The sequence below is a fragment of the Callospermophilus lateralis genome, chromosome 16 (genome assembly GCF_048772815.1).
Source record: "Callospermophilus lateralis isolate mCalLat2 chromosome 16, mCalLat2.hap1, whole genome shotgun sequence".
NCBI lineage: Eukaryota > Metazoa > Chordata > Mammalia > Rodentia > Sciuridae > Callospermophilus > Callospermophilus lateralis.
In genome coordinates this window covers 28,377,630-28,397,385 of record NC_135320.1, presented here as the reverse complement: position 1 = coordinate 28,397,385, position 19,756 = coordinate 28,377,630, and the positions used below count along the sequence as shown (strand labels likewise).

The 19,756-nt window shown below is 34.9% G+C and overlaps 1 protein-coding gene across 10 annotated transcripts in view; it reads right to left on the bottom strand.

The window, feature by feature from the left end:
- Asph (aspartate beta-hydroxylase) overlaps positions 1-19,756 on the bottom strand; it is a 208,121-nt gene that overhangs the window by 162,252 nt on the left and 26,113 nt on the right. For 3 of the 10 annotated variants that reach the window (XM_076836295.1, XM_076836296.1, XM_076836298.1), the window contains exons 2-4: positions 9,856-10,005; positions 8,540-8,584; positions 7,017-7,085 (exon numbers count right to left, since the gene is read on the bottom strand). In XM_076836295.1, coding sequence (XP_076692410.1) covers positions 7,017-7,085; positions 8,540-8,584; positions 9,856-10,005 — 264 coding nt within the window. Of the gene's footprint in view, positions 1-2,068; positions 2,512-7,016; positions 7,086-8,539; positions 8,585-9,855; positions 10,006-16,596; positions 16,931-19,756 lie in introns of those variants that run through there. The other 7 variants (XM_076836304.1, XM_076836299.1, XM_076836301.1 and 4 more) reach the window with 7 other exon arrangements.

Genomic DNA, 19,756 nt, shown 5'->3' with positions numbered 1-19,756 from the left:
TGTAATAAAACATAAACAAAGTCATATTGATAAGCTCAAGATATTTTATACCACAGTTTTGCAAACAACTTTATTTTCTCTCTTACACACACACAAAATACCTTAGGGACAAGTTGAAGGAGGTCACAGAAGTCAGGGGTTCATTGGCTACCTGCATCATACCTTCCTCAGAGTCTTTTCAAATTGTCTAATTAGAAGTGGCACAAAATAAATGGCAAATAATCACCTCACATCCTTCTTTTTTTTTCCACTTACAAAAATAAAGCATAATTAATTTCTGTATACAAACTATGAATTAGTATCATGACATAGAGAAATTAATTACAAACATTTTAACACAAAAATTTAATTATTCACTTCTCTAAACCACCTTCTAGGGTTAATGGTCATGACACATTAATAAATAAGATTGCTTTAATAAGTATTTCATTTAGTTAAGTGAATTTCATTAAGTAGCAGCCCTAAGACTGATTTTGAATTTAAACCTCATCTTTGATAGTTCACAGCATTCAAAATGCAAGACACAATAAATACCAAGACTGAATTACTTTTCAGAAAGAATGTTATTAAGTAACACTCACTGTAATTCTTGGTGGATACTTGTATGTTTGAAAATCAGAAGCTTTTGACTGTCTGAAACATTGATAGAATAAAACCTATCTCCTGAATAATGAGGGCCAGACAAACTAAAGTCTTAATAGTCATCGAAGCTTGAGAAAACCCACTGTTCAGGGAACAATATGCATGTCCATATCTAAAAGTAGCTGCAGAATAAAGGCCGCTCTTATTTTAGTAAGATTAGCAAGTGAGACAGTCTTCCCTGACCCACATAAATGGTGAACAGAGAGGAAGGATTCCTGAGTTCTGATTTCAGACTTTTTCATTCAGGCTATCATTTTATCACCAAGAAACAAAAATTTGTCTATTCCCCTCAGAATAAATAAAAGAATAATCCATTTGCTTAAAAGTAATTTGATTAAATGTGGAAAAACAAGGAATATTCGAAAAGTAGAAATGATACTCAAAATTGTCTAAAATGCAAATATTTTCATTTTAAGCTCTATGAAGAAAGAGGGCTAAGCAAAATTTTAGAGACATTCAAAGAAATTTTAAAACATGAAATACCACTTCTTCAAAGAGCAACAGAAATCAAAAGTCTTAGGTCTTATCCCCTTCAAGCTGTAAGTATTTTGCCTGGGGAAAGCAGGTGATATGCCATTTCTAAAATCCATTTTACATGTAGCTAATACAATAGATTTTGATACAATGGAATGAAACTCATTTTTAAAAAAACTGATTCAAAGATGTCTTTAGATTTTTCTAATGAGAAAAATATATTCTCTTAAAACAAATAACGACTTGGATATATTTATAAATATGAATATCACATTGTAACTAAGCCAAAATCAATAGCTGATAAGATAAAGAAGGAAAAAATGGAAAAAGACTATTATTTAGGATGAATAATTTTAATATGTACAACATTAAGATACATATTCGTACTTTTCCTCTTTTATAATATGCCTACTTAAAAAAAATACAAATTACCTTCTCTGGATGTATGCTGAGAAATGAAATTAAAAATAAATTTTGCTTTGTAAACAGAAATATTCAGACATACTACTATCTGAATTCAATAACTTAACTACACTAAGGCAGATATACAGGGGGTAATTTTTAAATTATTTTCAAAGCACCATTAATACAGAATTTGACATTGAAATTTGTATGACAAGTCAGTTAACCTAAACAAGTTACAGATTAAAAAATAAGAGCTTTTTTAAAGAATCATCATTTTACACACTGGACAAGTTAAAGATCAACAGAGAAGCATTTAACTTATGAATCATGCCAGATATAATTTCATAATCAAGTTCATTAGAATCATCATCACTAGTGTGTTAGGAAGACAAGCATGGAGGGTTAAGCACAACACAATTTGCTATTAAGCTTCCAAATTTAATTCGGTAAACACATAAGTTAAAACAGTACAGAAACCAATTATACTGCCAAGAACATCGTTTTCACTGAACTTTGTAGACAGCTACAAGAATGAGGGATGCCACTTTCTTCACTATTGGTGGGGGGAGCCAAGCAAGGGTCTAGCGAGGAGCTGCACCGGGCAAGATCACATGGGTGACTGTAACAACTTTAAGGTCACAATTGCCCCACTGCACATTAAGCCCTGCGTAAGCCACGGTAAAGGAAAGAAGAGGAGACTGCTCCAGGTTCTCATAAGCCAGTGACTTCGGTCCCTGAATCAAAGTTACTGGTTATGTAAATCCAAAATGACACAAGTCTTTCCCTGAACCCCTTCATTCTGTGACGTACCATCAACACCATCTGTGGTTTCGCTTTCTTCTTCTTCTTCTTCTAGCATTTCAAAAGGAGTCATTATATCATAGAGAAATGAGAGGAAACCATAAAACCAATCTGAACTTTCCTCGGCTAAAATATTAAGGACTTCCTCAAGAGAATCAATATTTTCATTACTGCCATCTTTGGTCAGGCCTACATAAGAATAAAGGAAGAGAGAAAGAGAAAATTAAGGAGAGCAGTTAGGTGGAAAAATAAGCCCAGGAAGAGTGACCTACAAAGGCTGTGCATCATGGTCACAAAGGTTTACAGAAAAGGTATTTAGGAAAATAAAGAAATTGATCGAGATGCACACCTTGCAATTAACTCTTAATCCTATGTGCTAAAGGACAGCCACCATCTGACCAATCCTCACCATTTCTACCAGCTCCTAAGCAGGTTTGCCTCTTTCCCATTAGAGAGTTTTGAATTGGAAAACTGACAAAATTGTATCAGTCAAAATCAGTAGACAGTAATAGAAAGAATGAACAGAAGCAGTATCAGAAAAAAACATACACACTTCTGACAATCGCTGAATGTGCTCACTTACCAACCAGATATTATGGAGAGTTGATTATACAACCACATATAAGTATCTATCAACAAATACTTATTGAAAATAGAAAGATTCATTTCCTCAAATGTTTCCTCTTAGGACCTGGAATAAACTTGGTAAATGCTGAAGCCTTCAAAACTAGCAGGATTATTGTTTATAGCATCCATAAATGGGTATAAATGAACTCAAATTATGAAACCTAGATAAAATACTTAAATTTTCACCCATCTAAAAAGGCTAACTAAAATAGTCTGGAAACTGATTCATGGCCCTTTAATTGTGGCCATAAGAAGATTAATAACTCACTCTGCCTACTAATAAGTAATGCAATCGAGGCTTTAGTCAGTCATTTGCAATAGGATCATCCCAAACTCCTCTTAACCTTCACCCATAAAATTAGCTTCAATTGCAGACTGACTTCTGGCATTTTTAAACACTGGTAGCAACAATGGGCCCTCCTAATAGAAAGAATTTAATGTGCATACTACTGTTCATGTTTTCTCCTGTAAAAACTGGTTTTGAGTAAGAAAGGTCTCTTGGCTCCAGTATTTCTGCCAATACTGCCAAGGAACTCATAAATTTGAGGAGGAAAACAGGGTGGGGCATTCTGGCTTATAAGAAATGTGAACATTCACACCATAGAAATTTTCTGATGGAAACCACCCAATTCAGTCAGTCACTTAAGGCTTTGGCAACACACAATTTCCACATGTGGCACAACTACCAGCAATCAAGATGGGCAAGTAAAAACTTAAAACTTAAGTTGGCTAACAGTATGACAGCCAATTTAAGTTTTAAAGATTACAGAGAATTTTCTCAGTTTTGGTCAAAAGAACCACATCATGTTATTCTTTCCATAGCTGCAGGGAAGGGAAGGACACACATTGCAGTAGGTATTTAAATTATTTTTTTTGCCAAGCCTAGAACATTTCACTGAACATCACAGTTGACAGGTGTGGTAAATAGGATCTGCACTTCTACCAACATTTTTTTTGTGTGTGAGAATAACATCATTCCTTTTTCCTGCCTTAAAATACTATGAGTTGCATATTTAGTAAAATCATTTATTTTTCTTCATTTTTCAATATATGTACTTTCTAATTATTAGGTGCAAAACACAAAATTGTTCTGCTCTTCAGTATGACAGGTTGAAGCGTGCAACAAACATGCAGAAGTATCTGAACAAAACTGTTCAACCATGCAACTTTTCAGCAGCCGTAAAGTTGAAGTAATAGTCCAAAAAAGAAAAAAATCTATTCTGGCTATGTAATTCCTACTTCACCTCTAAGGGTGGCTCCAATGAAAGAGCAGGGTGTCGATGCCTTTGGCTAGACAAACTCTGGTCTTCTCCTTTCTCAAGCTCGATCATGCATCCATCCAGTCCGCAAACCTTTACCAAAGTTCTGGGAATTGTATGCAGCCTTCTATTTTGTCCCAGCGAGGTGTTAGTCACAGGACAAGAGGACAGCAATGCAATCTTATGTGCTGTCACTCTGAGAAGATTTACTCTCAGCATTTAGTCCTCAGAATATTTCATGTTGATTTTATGTGGGGAAACAAGTTCTTACAAAACATACCTGAGCAATGTCGTTTTCAATAATCCAAACTAAAATCAAACATACTTTTATTTTTGATTATTTGACCACAAAAATAGGAAGCATTGTAATCAAGAACAGGCTTAGTATTTGTCAAAGTATATCAGAAAGGCCTTGGACAGAAATAATAAAGTAATAAAATTAATGATGGTTATAAATCTTGATTTACCCATGTATTTCTCTTTTTATATTTTACAAGAAAAGCCAAACCTTAAAATGTTAAAGAAATATAAACATGAAAGTGTACATTTCCACAAATTGAAATGATTTAGATATGTGCAGACTGAAGAATTGAGAAAAAGAATATTTATTAAATAAACACCAAACCTATGAAAGTTCAATTTATCTCAACTATTATTACAGCTGCCATGCCAAGCTCTCCCCAGTCTCTTCTACATCCTCCCTCCCCTTGGACTCCTTAGGCTTTAATCCAAAGCTTGAACCCTTAAGGTTTCAGCTCAGTTCTTCTCAGGATCACCCTAGTGAGAATGGAGCAGGAACCCTGGCTTCTCTGGGGTACATTCTCACTGCATTTGCACCTCCATGACCTCTTCCTGATAATACAGAGTCCACTGAAGTATTTTTGGTCCCCAAATTTTCACCAGGTTCTATCTTTGAAGTCAACAGCCAGTAACTGCTGAGCTACAACTACCTCACTTACCAGAAGAGAAGAACTCTAATCACTGAATTCAACTCAAGTTAAGGTTATATTCCATGCAGAGAATTCAAACAGTATAGAACTAAAGTCAGAAGAGATAGTGAGCCTGAAAGTTTGCATTTGATTTGTTTCATTTTGACAAAAGTCACACGTTAACTATGGACATTACATATAATGTAATTTCTTTATCTTTCTTTGTTTATTATTAGTCAAATTATCAAAATGAACACTGAGATTCACCACTGAGATTCTACCTCTAAGTACATATTTCTTCTAAAAGGGACAAGTTTTTATTTGTACAAGCCACATGCATCTACCTACAAATAGTAATTCTCAGAGTGACATTTAATTAATCTTTTAGTGATTGGTTAAAAATCTCAGAGGGAAGAAGCTTTTGGAATCTAGCATATGCTAAAAAAATTAAATTATTATTTTTAAAAAATCAATAAAATACAGTAGATAAGTAGATTATTTTAAAAGGAGGGGGGGATTTGACCCATATGAAGTTATCTTTAAAATAAAAAGTCCTATGATTCAGAATTCATCAATTAAAGTAATGCTTTGGAATAATAAACCACTTATAGCAAGCAAATTACCATAATCTTGATATGTAAAGTTCTACATAACTATCTGTTTCACATGCCTAAAGTTAGAGCAATCTGAAGATTTAACGTATGTACAGAAACTCTAGATATGCAATAATAGAATTACATAGACAATTCCATTAAGGTTAAGTCAGAAAAAAAAATTTCATGGAAATTTTATAGTATGTTTCACTAAAAGTAGCAAATACTAATTTCCATTAAGTAGTAATAAGAAAATATAAACTAAAAAGGGGAAAAATAAGAAGGTATATTACATATAATCATAACTAAAATCTTTTTTCATACTTAGAATTTCATTGTTTTAAGAGGAGGTAAAATTTACCTACCAAAAACAGTTTAACTGGTTACAAATATAGTCTACTTCCATTTTTTTCATGTTCATAGAAAAACAAAATAGAGTGTGTAAAAAGATATACTCCATTAAGCTTAGTGTAAAATATCCTCCCATAGCTATTGTATTTTTAAACACTTGGATATGATGTTTCAATACTATTTTGCTTCATAAGACAAAGGAAATAGTGCTGTTTAAAAGCAGAACTATATATCTCACCTAGACAGATTGTGTTAAATTTGCATATTAAAATCAGCACTGTTCTTTCCAGAAGACAGCATTTTAAAACAAATGGAAGAAGAATACCACATCTTTTTTATTAGAAGAAACTGCTCAATGATTAAAAACAGGTTACTTGATGATAGAAAATGCAGAGTTCAAGATTTTTCAAAATGGGGAAACTTAGTCAAAAGACCACTAGTTCATATCTTAATGTTAATTTTAAAATATGGCTAAGCTTTTTAAGATGTTTACTACCACAATTCCATTTCAAAATGAATTTATGTAAGCCTTTAGAAATTTACATTTTCAAGTGGAAGTGAATTATGTCAAATGATGCTAAGAATGACTATGATTACCATCTTTGAAAACAAACTAGTACACTATATCTTCAAATATTAGGTTCAGAATATAAAGTGCTTTCAGTCTAAAAACACAAATTAAAGTACACTTACTAAAAAATGTGTGCGAAAAAGTTATATACTTATTTACTTGTAAAAGTAAATTGAAGTGTCAGAGTTTTAATAGAAAAATAAAGTCACAACCTCTGAACAAAAATGGAATGTACCACTTAAGTGGTATAATATCTTCCATAAAATGTTTATAACCAATGTAGATATTATTAAAACAAAAATATTCTCTTGTTCCCAATATTTTATTACTACTAACAAAAAAAATAAATAAAAGGTGTACTTGCCTAATAAAACTTTGGCATCATCCACATCAAAATCTCCATCCCCATCAGCATCATAGACTCCCAGTTTTCCTATAATAGGAGAGAGATGATGGGTGTAGAAACAAAAGGGAAAACAAATTTAGTAAGGTATCATCCTCATTGTAGTCCTATATCCCAACTATAAATAAATGTTCCCAGCCAATCCTGGCAATTATACTTTTAATACTACAAACCAATGCTCTGTGAATATCTTACCTAAAATTGTTGGGTAAATCATTTAGAGATCCAGAAATTATTCATGTCACAAATTCTAAGACATATAACTGGGATAATATTTTTCTTAAAGGTTTCACCGTACCTTGATATAATCACTTCAGAACCTTCATTTATATTGCTAAAAATGTTTTGGATAAAATTTTGAATATGTATAAAAAAATTCCAACCCATTTTTGAGTTACATAAAATTTGATGTTTTTAAAGTGTGAAACTTTATCACACTAAAAATACTTGAAGCAAAAGAAAAAAGCAACCAATCCTCAAATACAGTCTATTAAATATAGACTACATATAATACAGTAAATAAGTTAGCATGGAGTATTATTGCTAAAAATGAGGATAGTTACTTTCATATTTTTCAATAATGATTCACAACAAAAATATCATGAATCAATCTTAACTGAGGGGGGAAAAAAGACTGTTCTGGAAATAAAGGATATAAAACTGGAGGCTTCCTGAAACTACAAAGTAAAATTTAATGGTTATTCTACTTAAAAACTTAATTAGCACTGGCCATCTACTATAAAATAGCAAAAAAAAAAAAATCAATAATTAGAAATCTTAAAACATATACGCTGAAAAGACATTTACACAAGAACTGACCTTTACATTTTAAGAAGAATAAATATGCATTTTTAAAACTTTAATCCTTTCTCATCAGGAAGACTAGAACGTTTAGCATTTCAATGAGTCTACTATATTCAATACCCTAAAATAAAATTCTAAAAAGCAACATAGTTGACAATTCATCATTGGACAGTAACTATGAAGAAACATATTGTACAGCAATATTTTAAACAACATGCTAATAAAGCACTGGCATTAAAAAGAGTTGTCAACCCTTTCATCATATCTTTAGCACAATGTATGTATTAAAAGATTGCATAAAAGCAGGCAGAAATTTTCTTTATTTTCTTTATTTTCCCAAAGCCCTGTGCTCTACAAAATAGCACATTTGCTATAAAGAAGTCTGACTTGGCACATACAAATTAAAAATGGTAATGACAGTAATGGAGAGATGAATGTGTTATTTCTATTGCTATGAAAATGAAATCCTAAAACCTGAAGCTCAAGGCTGTATAAAGCATAAAACTCAATTAACATTTTAAAAAAAAAACATAAAATACTTGCCTTCTGACAAATTTATGAGGGAAAATTGAACCTCTCATTTACATTCTCTGATGCAGGTGATAGTTAAATTAGTAGACTAAGAATGAGGTTTTAGAGACTGACAAAAGTGCAGTTCCAATGCATCTCCAATAGCCTACCTTGAAGCACCTCTGATAAGTTATAACGGAAGTCCTTTGCTTTGGCTGCGTGCATGTAAAAACATGAAAATTGTTACTTGTGTCTAAAGGTACAAATATTTAAAATCTCTTCCTTAACATACATTCCCTAGCAGCATAGTACTATAAGCTAATGACAACAAAGATCTACTCCGCAGTTTGTCACTGAACTAAAATTCTGTTAGTTTATTCACGTATCTAGAGACCCTTTCCTTCAAGCAATAAAGATAAATATATTGTATGATTCCATTTATATGTAATCTCCAGAAAAGGGAAAAGTACAGACATAGAAAACAGGCTAGTGTTCGCCCTGAGAGTGAAGGGGTTGGGGGAAAGTATGGGGGGAGAGGGTATTAGAAATATTCTGGAATTGGACAATGAGGATGGTTGCACAAAGTGACTAACATACTAAAGACCAATACATGATACATTTTCAAACATTTGATTTTGAATTTTATATTACATGACTTTTATCTCAATTTTTAAAACGATGAAAATGATAAAGAATTATTAATGTAAGAATATCAGGAAAGACTAGCAATTATGGGAAAAGAAAAGGAGAAGAAAGGGGAGCGTGATCACAAGTATCACAGCACCATCCTCAGAGCAGTATACAGACCACCGCCATCCACTCACAGTCACGTCCACACACCTGTCCCAGGACACGCACACTTTTACACAGGTATCTCCCCCAACAGGCACAGGTGGGAGTGCTTTGAAAATCCTCTCTGAAGAAGGGTTTCACAAACTGTGTGGTTATGCTATTCATAGATTTTTAAATAAATTCAGTGGTTCATGATCAAGAATTTTAAAAATCCATAACATAAATAAACCTGAATAGAAAGTATAAAGTACAAAATGTAGCAAGAACGAGTTTGATAAAACTCATTCTGATGAAACTATGTGTACTATTCAACTACTACAAAGCCTTTTTTTAAAAAAATATTTATTTTTTTAGTTTTAGGTGGGCACAATATCTTTATTTTACATTAATGTGGTGCTGAGGATCAATCCCAGTGCCTCATGCATGCTAGGCGAGCACTCTACCACTGAGCCACAACTCCAGCCCAATCTTTTTTTTTTTTTTTTTTTTTAAATAAAGTTCAAAAGCCACTGAGGTAATCCTGGTAGCATTCCCTCTTGCTCCATCCTATGGAGAACCATGAATAAATGGTTCAGTACCAATTCAGTACCAAAATGAACAGTACCGTAAAGATAATAACAAACCTTCACGATGACTAAAGGATGTCACCTACCCTTTTACAAATTCACGTAAGAAACCATATCAAGATTCTTACCTAGAACTTCCTCGTAATCAACAAGATCAAACCAAACAACGGCTACTGACGTCCAAACTCCCAGCAAGGCAATGACCATAAACCAAGTGAAAAAGGAGCTTCCAGAAAGTCCTCCTTTCCTCCCGTTCTTGTGTCCTCCGTGCTTTGTCTCTGTTTAGAAATAAAAGTGAAAATGTCACCAAGGAAGAAAACATTTCATCGAACAACTCTCTTCACGCTGAGTTACTTACAGTTATTTGACAGTCGATCATTTCAAAAAAGTTTTCACTTAAATTCTCCAAACATGCGACACAAAATAAAAGGTTTTGAAAACAGAAATGCTTCTTCCTAGACTTAAGGCCATGTACAGAAAACCGTAATTTTGAAATGGAACAAATAAACTACTGTCGGGCTCATTGTTTTTAAAATATTATATTGATATAACATATCCCTTGCTTCCAAGTTACCAAAACCAACTGTATAAAACCTCCTTCAAAGTATCGAGCACACAAACAACTTAATGAAATCATAAAAATGTAGCCAGACCTTTTGCTGTGTTTTATTTAGTTTCTATAGAATCTTCAAACCAGTGGTTGCAGAAGAAAATAAGCCCCTACCCACAGCTACTCTGTATTCTGAGTGGGTGGGGAGGAGAGAGAGAGACAGAGTCAGGCAGACAGGCAGGCAGGCAGACAGAGGGAAAATGAAGGAAGAAGGAAACTACAGAAATATATAACAGGAACAAAGAAAAGCAAAACAGCAAAATTCTATCCTTCTTTATAGAGTCCACTGGGCCCTGTGAAGCAGGAAAAGGTTCATTCACAACTGGTTGCAATACAGGAAACAGCTATGTAAACCGCTCTCCACCAAGTGTCATTTATCACATTCGGTATGTTTAGCATGTTCTATTCTTTTGGAAATATTCTTCTAACAGTCATAAATAAACAGAAACCATGAAAGCCAAATGATAGCTTTAAAAACAGTCAATATTGTTCTTAAGAGGAAAACCTACCATACACACATTTTCCTTAAAAGGAATGTGATACATATTATGTAAATATTAATAAATAAAAATATCATATCACCTGCCAAAATGCCAGGTGTGAAAAGGAAAAATTTACAAATTGGACACTGCCTCGCATCTGTGCAGTACACGGGACCCTCTGTAGGGGGCTCATGGGCTGCTGCACCTGTCCTCACAGAGACTTGTCCATGTCTCTGCAGAGGGTGCTCTGGATGTTTTAGCAGGACAGTGCTGGTCTCGACCACTCCTCACACTGCAAGACATCTCACAACCCCGGTTTCCCCTGGACCCAAAGGTCCCAGAATATGATAAACAAAACACCCTCAAACATTTCCACATGTTTCCTACCTGGGGCAGTCCCTGATGGAGAGGTACTGGGAGAGAAGACAAAAATAAGCATTCTTATAGAACAAAGGTAAAGGGACTGGCCTGAGATCAGCGGCACAGTTGCAGAGAACTAGCAGCACCACATGAGGACATCCACAGGCTGAGCTCCTGGATCCATATCAAGTGAGCCAACTTCCATGATTTCACAAGACCCTACTATCAACTTTGTTTCTACCGTAATCTGTGCAAAAACTGTCTATAGGAAAACACAATTTACATATTAAAAGTACTTGCTGAGCTAAGGTTACATTATTGCATATTAAATCAACTTAAAATAAGCTTCCTTGTTTCATTATCAGATCACAGACACAGGAAAGGGAATCTGGGTGAAATTTTTGGAAATGTTGGTAGGGAAAAGGATGATTTCCAGTTTTTATGTATCTCCAGGATATAAATTATAAAAAGAATGATACAAAATAAATTGCCACTAGAATTTTAAAAGTTAAAGAAAAAAAAAAGAGATTGGCTTCTATGGGGACAAATTCATCAACAGTGAAGTATGTTTAAGTTTTTTAACTTTTATGAATAAAGACATTTTTCTTAAGACTGTATCAAAAATGCCTTATTTTTATATAACATAACATCCACTTGCATACAATACTAAGTATAATAATGCCTTCTGAATACACATTTACTTCCAAACATGAAGCAATCATAATTAATAACTAAGAATTCCCTTCCTTGGCTACTTACTGCTTCTAAAAGACAAATTTAAATTAGAACTGCAGTAAAACTGTTTTTCTCTTATCAACTGTTGCACATTCTTTAACTGACACGAAACTCTTGTGTTCCTCCTTAACTGAAAAATAGGAAAACTAAAAAAAAAAAAAAAAAAGCTCATACTTTAATTCCTTTATTTAATATATTTATTCAGCATGCATGTATCAGACATGATATGATTTTTACACATGTGAGGCACTGGACTTGATCCTCAGAACCACATAAAAATAAATAAAGATATTGTCTCCATCTACAACTAAAAAAATTTTTTTAAAAAAAAAGCACAGCCAGAATGAATACTATAAGTATAAAATGTAACAACTAATAAAACAATAACTTGAATTCAAAGGTCAACTCTTCATTTTTCTTTCTTGTTTTTTATTTTGCTAGTGTGTGGTTTTGTGTTTTGGTTTGGTTGTTATTCTTTGTGGGTTTTTTTTTTTTTTTTTTTTGAGACAAAGTCTTGCCATGGTATGTTTCATAGTCTGGCCTCAAACTCTTGGGCTCATGTATCCCTCCTGCCTGGGCCTCCCGAGTAGCTGAGATGACAAGCTCTCTCCTCAGTGCCCAGCTTCTCTCTTTTTCTTAAACCAGAATTGGGGGAGGAAACTTCTGAGATTCTCAAAGGTAAAGTATCATTTATCCAAGTAGGTGATATTTGTGTAATTTATTGAGGAACTGGAAGCAGGAGGGAAGAAAAAGCCAAACATGTAGCAGAGAACACACTTTTACCTAGAATCTGTTTTAGACATGATTCTAAACACTTAAAACACATTCCATTATTCACTGCACAAACTCTAGAATCTAGAGACTTTAGAGAAAACCTGACCCAATGATTTAAAGAAAGACAGTGCTGGCAGAGGGTAGGGCTACAAAGGGAACAGAAAAGACACAAGAACTAGAACAGTGTAGTGGTAGGAGGCCATTTTTTTTTTTTTTTTTTTTTTATCAGAGCCCACAGGCAAGCCTCTTAACGGTCCTTACAATAATCTTTAATAGAAGATAATAACCGATACTCACATTGGTTGTCATTAAAACATCATTTTAATCTGTTTAGGAACACAAGAAATGCACAGTCCTAGACTTCCATGCAAAATAGCTTATCAAATAGATTTACTGCAGTAAAAGGTACATGATACTGAGCTAGAATACCAAATTAGCAATATTTTATTCTATTCCAATGTCATATAAATGATTCATTACTCTAGCATTATTAAACAGGTTACTGTTAATACTTGCTTACTTCCTAAAGGAATCAAATATTAAATCATACAAAAGGGAGTCTCTTTTAAGAGAGAGCTTTTTAAGGGAACTCTTGACAGCAAATAACATTCCTGATATGTCCCTCTGTAAATATGATGTGCCCAGTCCCAAAGGGCAGATCAGTTTCTACCCAATTAAAACAAAAAGAGCACAGTAAGAAAAACTCTTCATGAGGGCTTAAAACTCCCAAGTAAACCTGAAACCAGTACTTTGTCACAAAGGTATTCTAAAAGAACATCTAGAAATTGTTCCTATATTCTAAGATCAGAATAAAACCAAGAAAAACCATAAGGGGAGTGGGGAATAGAAGTTCAGTGGATTAGAGAAAAGGGAATGAAGGGAAGCGAGGGAGGTTAGGAATAGGAAAGACAGTGAAACGAATCTGATGTAACTTCCCTATGTACATATGTGAATACACCACAGTGAATTTCCATATCATGTACATCCACAAGACTGGAGGGATCCTAATTAGAATAAGACATACTTCATGTTTGTACAAATATGTCAAAATATACTGTCATGTGTAACTAAAAAAAAAAAAAAAATCACCAACTTCAACAGTAAGAAATAACCCAAGTTGGCCAGGCTTGATGGCACATGCCTGTAATCCCAGAGGCTTGGGAGGCTAAACTAGGAGGACTGCAAGTTCAAACCCAGCCTCAGCAACAGAGAGGCACTAAGCAACTCAGTGACACCCTAATAGAGAATAGTGCTGGTGATGTGGCTCAGTGGTTGAGAGCTCCTGAGTTCAATCCCTGGTAGCTCCCTCATAAATAGAAATAACTCAATTTAAAAATGGGCAAAAGATCTAAACACACATCACCAAAGAAGATATATAGATGGCAAGTAAGCATATGAAAGACTTTCAACAATGGCATATTTTCATTGGCCATTAGGAAGTTGCAAACAAAAATAAGACACAATTATAAACTTATTAGAGGGGATAAATCCCAAAACATTGACAACACAAAATGCTGGTGAGGATGTGGAGTAACAGGAAGAAATACTTACCCATTACACATGGGAATGAAAAACTGCATAGCCACTTTGGAAGACAGTTTTGCAGTTTCTTACAAAACTAAATACATGTCAGTGTAATCACATTCCTCGATATTCACTCAAAGGAGTATAAAATGTATGTACATACAAAGAACATCTTTATTCACAATTGCCAAAACTTGGAAGCAATCACGACGTTCCTTTAGTAGATGATTGGATAAATACACCATAGTACATCCTGATAATGGAATATTTTCCAATACTAAAAACAAAATGAGCTATTGAACCATGAAAAAGATATGGAAGCAATTTAAATGCATATTGCTGAGTGAAAGAAGCAAGTCTAAAAAGACTACATACTCTAAAATCCCAACTGCAGTCCATTAGCTATGATTTTATTTTATATGGTTTCAATTACCTGTGGTCAACCATGATTCAAAAATATTAAATTGAAAATTTTAGAAATAAAAAAATAAAAATAAAAAAAATCTCCATTTCATTTTCTGGTTCTATGTTCAAACTGAAGCCACTGTATCCCTAAGAACTGGTCAAAAATTTTACTGGAGTTAAGAATGTGGCAGAGGCTGAGTGGTTCCTTTTTTCCATGCTGTCTTAGCAAAATCACATGATCTCCAAATTAGAAAATATTCTCACATACTACTAAACATCAAAAATTACCATAGCACTCATCTAGCATATGTGAGGCCCTGGGTTCAATTCTCAACACAACATATAAATAAATAAAATAAAGATATTGATGGATGTGGCTCAGTGGTTGAGCCCAATAGTCCAAAAAGAAGAGTCTCCTAAATGAAGACTGAGCTAGGATGATGACTAATTTTACTTATTTGGTTGAGGAAAGGGAAAATAGAAATGCTTCTGCAACTCAGTGGTCATCAATCACTAACTGACCTACCATTGAATAAATTATAAATCATTTAAAAGTTTCCATTAATATTAGAGATTTCATATGTACAGATCAATTGTGCTTTTTTTTTTCAGGGGAAAATACTGGGGATTGAACCCAGGGTGCTCAACCACTAGCTATATTCTCAGCATTTTTTTTTTTTTTTTTTTTGAGCAGGGTCTTGCTCAGTTGCTGAGGCTGGACTACAATTTGTCATCCTTTCGTAGTTGCAGGGATTACAGGCATGCACCACATCACTAGGCTTCAAGTATGCATTTAGGAGTTTTTAAAACAACATAAAAAAACATCAAGAATCTCATCAAATGTCATCTTTCCATGATAAAAAATGTCACCTTGGGCTGGGGTTGTGGCTCAGTGTTAAAGCACTCGCCTAGCATATGTGAGGCCCTGGATTCAATCCTCAGCACAACATATAAATAAATAAAAATATCACCTTTTGGGAATCTGTAACTATTAAAGAAGTAACTACTGATTTTCTCCAACGATACAGGTTACAAAATCCATGTAGAGGTGGAGAAACATCTTCTAAAGAAATTAAAGTCAGGTATATTATATCATGTTATTCTTCGTGGAGTAAAGCACCTGTCAGATTAGTCAAGTGACACATTCTAACCAATTATTCACAAAAGCATTCAAAGTGGGGAAGCTCCTATAATCTAGCCTAGTAGTATAATCCTCTTGGGTGCTGTTTCCTCAGATGAGAGTTAGATTCAATCTTCACATGTCCAGTTTTTTATTATATAAATTGTCAACAAAATGAGCCAATATAGTCTGCTTCGAATTAATGGAAAGATAATCTTCACAAAGTAAAGCAAAAAAAAAAAAAAAAATATATATATATATATATATATATATATATATATATATGTAAAATCAATAGATCATTAAAGAATACATGAAAGTTAAAGATTCAATTTAGAAAAAACAAAATTCTATTTTTTGTTGGTTTTTTTTTTTTTTTTGCATTTATTATCGGCTTCACAAGTAAGTAGGTCAGTTTCCATATTTGGTAAGTCTTTGCTTGAACCAACTAAGTCTCCTCATTTATACAAGATGGGACTTGTGTATCCTGTCAATTTATATGAAATCAGAATGCACGCAATTCTTTGAATTCATTATAATTAACTTATATAAGACTTAGGAGAACTGATTATATATTTTTTTGCAGTTTTCAAAATGTGGTCTCTGATAGTAGAAAATATTAAAAGATGATCTAAAAGTACATATATATATATATATATATATATATATATATATATATATATTCAGATTAAAGACAAATTATTCCATGAAAAATTCAACCACCACGAAAAGTCAATGGTTCCAGGAATTCAAGAGAAAATAAAGAAGACACAGTCAAAACACTTAACCAAAAATGTTTGAACAGAGCAACCCCGAAAATAAAGCCAGATTCAAAAACCTCAAACGAACAAAAATATACCTTTATCTTCAGCCATTTTGGTTTCTTCAATCCATGAAAAATATATGTTGAAGAAGAAAAACCAAAAGTGTTTCCAGCAGGTATCAGGCACACTGCATGCCCTCCCCTCCTAGGGTCTGGAATGGCCAACTCCTGCATGGCCACGGGCTCCAGAGCTGAAATTGGACCTGACTGCAAGCTCTGCTCACCAGTTATTTTTAGAGGCCTTTTCCTCGTGGCAAATGCTGCTAATCACTCAAGCTGAAATGCGCTCCTGACAATCCTGTGGCCTCTCCCCACTTAGGGGATGGATTCCTTTCTCAGATGGTCCTATCTCCTCCTAATTCCAACCTCTAAAAAAAAATCAAGTCTCCTGGAGAAAGTGAAAGGGAACAAACTGTGCTACCAGTTTTTGTTTTCTTGGACACAGGATTCAATAGCTTTGGCCCAAACACCAAATCCTTCACAACTGAAATGAGTTCTAATGTGGCCCCAAGCCCAGAAACCGCTCTATTTGGCCCTTTGGAATCTTAATCAAATGCCTACAAGACTATCAGCTTAGCTTCTCTGAATCCAACCGAACCATAAATGGTAAGAGATGATCAATGCTCTAGAATTCTGACACACAGCATTACTATCTCAGGAATAGTTCCTCCAACAGCAAAAAAAAATAAAGCAACCCCACAAAAATATTTCATGGGAGAAGAAGGGCTGTGAGGAAAGGGTTGGAGGAAGGGAAAGGAATAGTGGGGAGGCTAGGAGGCAAGGGACACAGAATGCCAGAAATCTTCAGGAGTAGGAGAAGTGACCTAGGAAACACCATCTCAAAAAGAAAACTGGAAAGAGATTACACAACCACATTCTGATTTCTTTTCTACTTCTCCCCAACCCCATCTCCAAATATTCTCTTTTGGGAAATAAAAATCAGCCCAATTTTAATTCCATTTTTTCACTGATCTAAGATTAGCAGTTCACATTAGAGCTCTGATGAGTATATGAAATTAATTTTGCACAAATAGTATCTAGAGCAAGGCAGCAACCTTTCAAAGCTGTTTATAAGTCTTTAGTTTTTTGTTTGTTTTTTTTTACCCAATTGAAGGTTTCAAAGGTAAATTTAACACTTAAATGCCCTGAAGAAAAGTCAGCAAGCTAAGGTGCCAATATTTGATGGCCTAGATGTGGGACAGGGTGAACTAGGACCAGGGACAACTAGAGAAAACTGACAAGTGCTTTGTCATCCTCTGACCATAAGTCATTCCCCCTCTCCTCTCCAGGATCTATCCCACTAAAGTTAGTGTTTAGGCCAGGCATTGCAGCACACACCTATAATCCCAGCGACTTGGGAGACTGAGGCAGTAGGATTACAAGTTCAAAGTCAGCTTCAGCAACTTAGCAAGCTCTAAGAAATTTAGGGAGACACTGTCTCAAGATATTTATTTTTTTAAAAGAGTGCTAGGGATGTGGCCCAGTGGTTAAGTGCCCCTAGGTTCAATCCAATGGTACCACAAATAAAAATAATAATAATAAATTTAAAAGTTAGTGCATGCTAAAACAGGAAATGGTAATGAACCACTTGCCAGGTTTAAGAAAACTGCAACCTCTAGAACCAAGAGCGAAGATGAACTTTTTTTTCTCTTTATAATTGCCTCAGGTGTTTCCCGATAGTAACTAGAAGCTGCTCAATACACCCTTTATCACTTCCTGCCTTCACTTCTTTCCATATCCACCTTAAAGTACATAGTTCCTTGTTTAAATTCCTCCCTGGCTCACTAAACTCTCTTCTCTTTTTATGGTATCAGTCTGCCATGACAGTCTCATTGGGAGAACACCACTATTCATGGTCTTCATGATAGCAAGGGCAGATGGACACACTGAAGAAAATCAGGAAGAGGACACAGTGCAGCCAACTTCAACTAGGCTCAGAACTGCCTGTCAAGACTACCACATTTCCCTAAAACATTCACTTTCTAATTGTGCACAAAAGCTACTTCAGACTTCTCTGCCCTCAACTATTCCAACTTATACTCATAAATGATCATAGCCTTTTACCTCAAAGAAAGAACAGAACCATCAATGGGGAACTGCCTTGACTGTTCACTGCCAACCATACAAACCAGTACTCACCTGTACCTATTTCCTGCTCTCCTCCTAATTCTCCAGCTAGCCTGCCCCTTCTTGGCTCTTGGCACTTGCCCTCTCTCTCCGTTACACCTTCATTCTTACTGCCTTTACATAAGCTAGGGCTGGCCCCTGCTCTTTCTCCTTCCCCTCACAGATCTGATTCTCAAAAGAACAATGATGTCACTTTCATTTTCTACCCTCCCACTCACTCCTTACAACCTGTGGGCTGCCATCTGGCTTCTTCCCATGACTCCCAGGCAGTAGCTCTAATGTCACACCAATGATTTCCATGTCATTAAGCCCAAGAGAAAACATTCTGTCCTCATCTTACTTGACCTCTTAGCACAATTCTCCACCTTTTGTGAATATTCTCTTCCCTTGCCTCTGATGACTTTGGAATCATCTGACATTTACATTTGCCTTTGGAGTTTTTGATTCCAAGTCCTCTTTGCTGGGTGACTCTCCACTAGCTGACTGTGAAGTGCAGAAATTCCATAAGCTTGGTCCTATGCCATTTCCCCAGGCGATGTCAGCTACTATCTGTAGGGCTGAAATTTTTCTCTCCTTTGGGCTCAAACCACATATCTGGCTTTTCAGTGTCCTTCAGGAACAACAAATTAATCCTCAAGCTCAGCACAGCCATGACAAGTACTAACCTGCCTCCTCTCTTATCCTCTCCAATGTTCTAAATCCCAACAGCACTTCTATGAAACCTGCTGCTTAAGCTAAAAACCTGGGGTTGTTTTTCATCCTTTTCCAAACACTCACCTTTCATATGGATTTTTATCTGGTGGCTATAAATGAGCTACAGCCATGCCAAAATATGGATTAACCCGAGTGCCTGGTCATCCTAGCCTATTTTTATTTTGATATTTTTTTGAAAGCTTGGTGTGTGCCCCGACATCCAAAAGTAGGAAACCCTGTCTTAAATCATCCAAGTTTCTCTCAACCGTGACAGATCACCCACATCAAGTTACCATCATCTCTTAGGCTGTTTCCAATCCTTGACATAACCTTTACTGCTCCATACAGCAGCCAAAATAATGGTTTTTAAATTAGA